The sequence below is a fragment of the Pinus tabuliformis genome, chromosome 7 (genome assembly GCF_031772625.1).
Source record: "Pinus tabuliformis cultivar Carrire ecotype Pingquan chromosome 7, CPIR1, whole genome shotgun sequence".
Taxonomy (NCBI): Eukaryota; Viridiplantae; Streptophyta; class Pinopsida; order Pinales; family Pinaceae; genus Pinus; species Pinus tabuliformis.
The window spans coordinates 1,679,189,769-1,679,196,689 of NC_142293.1; the positions used below are offsets into that span (position 1 = coordinate 1,679,189,769).

At 40.1% G+C, this 6,921-nt stretch overlaps 1 protein-coding gene across 1 annotated transcript; it reads right to left on the bottom strand.

The window, feature by feature from the left end:
- Positions 1-5,380: 5,380 nt before the first annotated feature.
- LOC149254906 (stress-response A/B barrel domain-containing protein UP3-like) lies at positions 5,381-6,700 on the bottom strand. Its single transcript, XM_089460269.1, has 2 exons — positions 6,518-6,700; positions 5,381-6,299 (listed from the first exon to the last, which is right to left on the bottom strand). Exons 1-2 carry the CDS (start codon positions 6,570-6,572, stop codon positions 5,491-5,493), a joined length of 864 nt encoding a protein of 287 aa, XP_089316395.1. The 5' UTR covers positions 6,573-6,700; the 3' UTR covers positions 5,381-5,490.
- Positions 6,701-6,921: the final 221 nt, after the last annotated feature.

Genomic DNA, 6,921 nt, shown 5'->3' on the forward strand with positions numbered 1-6,921 from the left:
CCTACACCAACTAAATTTGATTACATGAAACAAGAAACTGAGCAAAAAACAAGATACATAGGACACAACGATTTTTGGACAAAATAGTCCCCAGAAAAACCCAAAGCGGGAAAACGGGTGCAGCAGCTCTGAGGGTTTTATATTATTAAGCAGTGGTTCTGAATACAATGTCAGTTGCGCTCTCGGCAATCCAGTGACAGAGAAAAAATACACTGGCAGAAAATTTGTGAAATTACCTCACTTCACCCGGCAGATTCCGGCTGATCCAGCAACAAAACTGGCTAACCCCGGCTATCTCGGCGTTGGCCCTACATCAGCCTTACAGGATCTGCGTTGGCCCTGTGTCAGCCTTGCGCTGTCTCTTCTGCCTCCTGGAACTTCTGTGTCAACCTCTCCCAGCTGTTCCGGCAATTTCCGGCTTTCTGCGTGAGGGCAGCTTCACTTCTGCGCTGGCCCTTCTGGCTCTACATCAAGACTGCGTGGGCCCAAACTGGCCTAATGTCAGTCCCTCTAGATGTTGCGTTGCCTCCACTAGTGGCTCTCCACCTCTCTTCCCAGTATTCCTGAACTATCCCTGCCCCTCTACTGCAGAATGATCACCTAGTTCGAATTTCTCAGCTTCCTAGCCCAGAAATCGAACTCCAGATCAATCTGTTCTCTCTGTGTGTCTTTCTAAATGAACCCCAAGCCTCCTCATACTTTTCTCGTTGAGACTTCAATGGCCGAGATTAAGTCTCTAATCAACGACGAAGATTAAAACTTGACTCGATCCGCTTTCTAGAACATTCTCACCCATATTTTGATTAATACCCATTAATACTTTATTTTTCCTAAGTTTAGACTTAGGAACCCCATTAAAAATATTAATTATTTTAATAAAATACAATCCGAGTGGAGTTTCAGCAAACGGTTTCTGGGTTCTTTAGAACTCATGTGCCTTAGCCTCTCCACCAATTTTCATGGCTAGAGCACATCCGATGCTACCAAAAACTAACACACGGGAACCAAGGTGATGGCCATAGATAAGGGGTCGAGCTCATGTTTGACTTTTTTCCCACGTGCTAAATTTCTATGTCTCAGCCATCTTTTGCATTTTGCGGTACATTTCCTGTTAAGAGTGGCCAAATTATGATTATTTTTTTTGTCTTTTTAGCTACATCAACCTCCAAGGCATCGTTCCAAGCCCGACCGAAAGTGTGGACAAGGGGAGGGGAAGGCTAACCCTTTTGTGGACCCAGTGGACAAATGTGGACCCGGATGGGAAAATGATGAATGGGGTTAAAATGAGCGAAGTGGAGTGATGGATATGATGTTGAGAAGCGGGATCACGCAACCAAAATTGGGATTTCCCATGTAGTGTTAGCACTAAAGCTAATGGCTAGTAAAAGAGATCCCACGGGACTAGGATACAAGGTTAACCACTAAATCGGGTAGAGGAGACAAGAGTACAGACCTAGCCCACTCTTTCTGTCGAATCCCCCCACCAATCCATGCCTAAAAGTGTCCATGATAAGTAAACCAAATTACTCAACTACGCCAATGAGAAGCCATAACTTTGGGGTCGAGAGACCCACCTTCAAACATACGATCATAACAGACGAGCAAGGGACCACATGGCTGGCTCAAGTGGCATAGATGTTGGCACATCGAGCTATCTAGTGGTTGCAAAGGGTTGTTGGCTACCAGCTGAGGACCATCTAGGAGAAAATATTTCTTCTATGGATATCACCCACAAAGGGGTGGGTAACAAGTCTGAAGATGGCCTTTTATGCAAAGCACTTCTTGGAGTTGAGGGATGGCTTCATTATTACATTTTTTCATTGGAAGTGTGTGTTACGAATCCCTTTTGCCTAGTTCCAGGTGGGCTCGCATCAGCTTCAAGTGGAAGTTGAGCATCATATCCCACAATCAAATAGGGCATGCCTTCATTTCCATCTCGAGGAGACCAAGACGAACACTAAAGAGCACTTCACATATGTTATCCCATTTCTTATGAGATTTAGAGACGGTTCTACTATCTATTTATGGATTTATATAATACACTTTCCACCTTCTACCCATATTTGAACTAAAGATAGCTGGCTTTGTTTATGAGGGAGGCCCTCAGACTCCAATCTTAGGTTCTACAAGCAACAGCCCAACCAAACACCCTCAAGACAATCACATCTTTCTTCCCAATGCTCCCATTTAACACGGGCTCCAACTAGAAGGCCAATAGTTGCTTCATTTCTACTTTTGGATCCATGAGACCATGAAAGCCCATATGCCCTCTACTAGCAAGCCATCATAAATCTTCAAGATCCCTACAAATATGTCATCTTAGAGCCCATTATGGGTCACATCACACCAGCAAACAGTCAACGTTGCCCCAAACCTTAATAGTGGGTTGCTTCTTCTAAGCAACAACAGATTTCATAGCAGCCCAATTCTTCTAGTTCATCTAGTCAACTATTTATTTGGAGTTTCTTCTCTACATCCTCAAATGTTAGGAGAGATTCACATACTGAGAATATTGACTTGGTGGAAGGGCATACCTCTCAATCTCCTTCCTTGGTCCCTAATGGCAACATTAGCAGTGCTCGATCTTCTCTCCTTTGTGCTCTTGTACATGACATTTTTCTCGAGGTTTTTCCCCTTGGTAATACACATATAGTTGTGTTTGTTTTTGGCACTGCCTAAACACCATAGCAGTATTGCTAGATAGGACCATTTCAATATTCCCCATGCATAATCCTATGTATAAATGTTGGGGAGAACAAAAACTGAGATGGAATAGACCTACTAAGATACCCAGTATACCTATTGCAATATGATGAAAAGCTCTCTCTCACAAAAAGGGACTTTTTCTCTTGGCTTTGTTCTTAGATCTTGGATTGTAGTTCTTAGAGATTATATCTTATTTTTCTCACTTTTATAGAAGTGGCTCCTACATTTATCTTATCTTACCTTGACATCCTCTCTTTGTATTTGTCATAGCTTTGTTTTGAGCACTTTTATGTATTTTGTACTCCTTTCAAATAGATGCTTCAATCTTTCTCTGATTTAGATGGAGGAGTAACAGGAGATGCTTTCACACCCACTACATATTTACATCAAATGTACTATGGAGTCCTAGTGATCTACTTATTGTGGAAATTCATTGAACACGATGTTTTAAATCTCAGACTTTGACTCGGCCTCAAAATTGGTTGAGGGTCTGCTTAATCTTGACTCAAACTTGGCTTATAATCAGACCAATTTCAATTTATGACTTAATCTACTAAAAAAATTAAATAGATATATATAAGGGTGAATTTATTACAATGGCACCAAGGACATTACTTATTTGAATTTTGAAACAATATGCATAATCAATGAGACTCTAAATAGCCTCTACAAAACAAAAAACAACACGTTACAAGCTATTGGCTTACTACATATCACTAATTTGATCAATCATAAAACTCATCCCCATTTTTTGAAATGGGATCCTTGGCATCAAAATCATCAAACAAGACTTGTGTCTCCATAGTCAAAGTAGTGCCATTTCCCAACATGTTCTTTCTAACTCCCACCTCAATGGTAACACCAAAATTACAGGATTCTATGAAAGGAATGACTTGGCAAGCCAAAAGTATATTTGTCAGACTTGGGAAATGCTTGGGAAAAAAAATCTACAAATAAAAACCTCAAAGAAAACTTAAAAATTTAACAAAAACAAATTCATCACATGACAAATTCTCTTCACTGACATCAAAATAAACTTGAGGCATGTAAAATTTAATAGGGAATTGTTGAATTGAATTGAAGAATTTTAATGACGTCCACGAGACCAAAACGGTCTAATGGACCCGGATAATCCAACCCAGAAAACATCATACAATCAAGTTTTTCTCCATAACAGCCCTCTTGGCATGAATCGTGATAAAAAAAAACAGCTAACAAAAAAACCGCAAAAAAAATCTAAAATTTTCAAAAACTACCCCCAATCTCAATGAAAATTTTGTATGTCTGTATGTGACAAGGTAGGGCAACTCAAATCACAAGTTTGACATGTCCATGACAACAGAACTTCAAAAAAATCAAAGAAAAATCACTTAGTTGCACCGAAACAAATACAGGAATGGATATTTTTTTATTTTACTAGAGGAATCGACAACTGGGCTGGGCTGGGCTCATACTCACGTGACATGGGATCAATTCCAACCGGCCACTACTATAACCCTTAGGTGAACCACACACACCCCCACACACAGTTCACAGGCTAATCAGGAGGGTTCCAACCACTACTATTACAACCCCTAGGTGAACCACACACACCCCCACACATGGCTCACAGGGTAATCAGGGGGATTTGAACCTTGAATCACATTCTTTGCATAATACGAAAGAACAACTTTTCAAAAAATGTCAGATAAGATAAGGAAAAATAAATAAATAAATTCAGATTACCAGCAATTCTACACATCAAGAATAACAATCATAACAAATTCTCTTGAGCACAAGTAAGGATGTGCTTAAGGTTTTATTTCTAGGTTATTTAGGTTAGAGTTCAGATTGTTGCTTTCAGAGCGGAGTGGCATTTCTTTTGTGTTTTTTTAAGCTTCATGCCCGACCGCGACTGTGCACAGCCAAAGCATTTCAGAAAATTGTTAAACATTTCAGGAGAGGGACAAAAAGACATTTTTGGCATTTCAGAAATCCAAAACGCCATTGCAGAAACTGGATGCAGGAGATAAACGTTTCACTGGCGTTTCAAAGGTGTTTCCCATCAGAATCTGTTTCTGAAATGCCAAAGGGCGTTTCAGGGGTGCTCCTGGGGTGTTTCTGGTAACGACTTGTCCTCTCACACAGATTAAAAATCCTCAAAAGCAGTTCAAATCCGGCTGCAATATGCACCTAGACAGCTGTGTTTGAAGAATTAGGCGGTTTTCATCAGTGTAGGTTTTATAGTCTGCTAGCTGATTCTCCTTGTTGAACTTGCTGAATCTGGAGGAAAGAAAACTCAAAGAGTAATTGTACAGTTTGGTTAAATTCCTCTAGTCTAGGTCAAACTCAAGGCTGACCAAATGTTTACTTCCCAAGTAAAATTGGTTCGGTTTTAGCTGAGCCAGTAAACTCGCCGAGTAATAAGAAGATTCAGTAACTTTGATTTTAGCAACACACGACTTGCACTTCTTTCCTTTTTCAACATGTCAGTCATTCAACTTTACAGCTAATAAAAGTGCCACAAACTGAAAAATGAAATAATAAAATCCACACAAGCCATGTTCAGGTTACAAACAAACAATTGAATACAACAGTTTCATCTTTCACAGAAAACCATGCCTCTTGATGTTATTTCTGATGATCTATATTCCTACTGATCTCTTAATAAATGCTTAGACTCAGACGAAGTTACTTCATACTCAATATTATATTTTATTTCATTCCAAATTTCAAATAGTATTATAGTATGTCTTTAGTCTGGAAATTGTTCACCGTTCTTAGTAAGTGAACAAAATATCAGAATCATAAATTTGCAGAGGTAGGTGAGTTTATGTACTCTATAACCACAAAATTCTCCATCTGGGGCAGAACCTTCTCGTTCTGTATCTTGGCATCCTCCTCATTTGCGTTAAGCTCCTCCAGCTCTTTACCACCGGGGAAAAGTGAGAGGGAACCCCATGTAAAACCCTTAGCCCTAGCAGGAGAAAAATTCTCACCAAAACTAACCTGCCCAACTGATGGAAAAATGCCCTTATACCCACTGAGGATCTCAGCCAGCTCAAACCTCTGTGGATCTGCAAGACCCTCCTTTGGCTTAAGGACTGCAATCCTAACGGCCCCATAAGATGGTAGCATAGGCTCACCAAGGTCAGCCTCCCAGTCCAGAGCAAGTAAGTCATCTGTAAGGGGTAGAACAAACTCTTTCACTACATTGACATGTTGAGGATGAGCAGAATAATCCGCTAAACTCTGTCTGTCCTTGTATCTGCTGTGCAGAGCATGAGTATATTTGTAAGTCCCAGAATTGAATCTCAATGCAGGACCTGCTGTTAAGTCTAACACTTGGTCCAGTGACTTCAATCCTTGCAGGGCTGAGATCATGGCATTGGCCTTTTCAGGAGGAGTACCATCTTTGACTTTGAAGAAAACAACATGTTCCACAACCTTGGAAGGCAGAGAGGCCATATTTGCAGAGAAGTTTGCAGAAAATGAGGTGGATTTTGGGATTGGCTTGTGAAACGCCCAATTCCCTCTGTGATTGCCTGAAGTTTTCGGATATGGGGACAAAAGCCCTCCTCTTACAAATGGTCCTGCAGCTTGTCCAAAATTACCTGCAAAACCCAAATGATGACAATGTCAAAGGTTGAAGCTATGCAATACCCACATAATTATAGGAAGTTAGGAAGTTCTAAACAGTGAAACATTCACGGAGGTTGAAGCTATCAAATTACCCACCAAATCATATGAAGATAGGAAGATCTGAAGATGTGGGTATCAATGGTTGTTAAGGATCGACTTAGATTTGAAGTTACATAGAATGAAAGCATACCTGCTGCATTAATGTGAGAGCAGAGAGCGTTCATGCCTAGCCTAATCATTGCCATTTGATGCACAATGACAATAATATTTTTACTACGCTAGAACGAGTTAGATTAGATTTTTTTGAAGGACGTTCTGGTTGTCAAATATAGAAAAGGTCTTATGGGGAGAAGAGTGAGGGTAGTTCTCAAGAAACAAGGGCATGGAAAGTAATGTCCTAATTTATTGAATCCAAAAAGAAGATTAAAAAAATCAAGTGTGATTCCAAGCACTATTCGCACAAACTCATAGAGATACTCAAAACTTTGTTGCATGGTAAAAATTTAAAACTAATGATAAGAATTACAAGGGAATGAATCTATTGGTGGTGGTGGTATAAATGTGATTCCAGGCAGTGTTCACATAAACCAATAG

What these genes read in the sequence shown, in the direction of transcription:
- LOC149254906 (XM_089460269.1), bottom strand. Translation starts at nt 6,572, where the DNA reads ATGGCAATGATTAGGCTAGGCATGAACGCTCTCTGCTCTCACATTAAT. An exon ending in CTCTCACATTAATGCAGCAG is followed by an intron (nt 6,300 to 6,517) that starts GTATGCTTTCAT and finishes TGGGTTTTGCAG; the next exon opens with GTAATTTTGGACAAGCTGCA.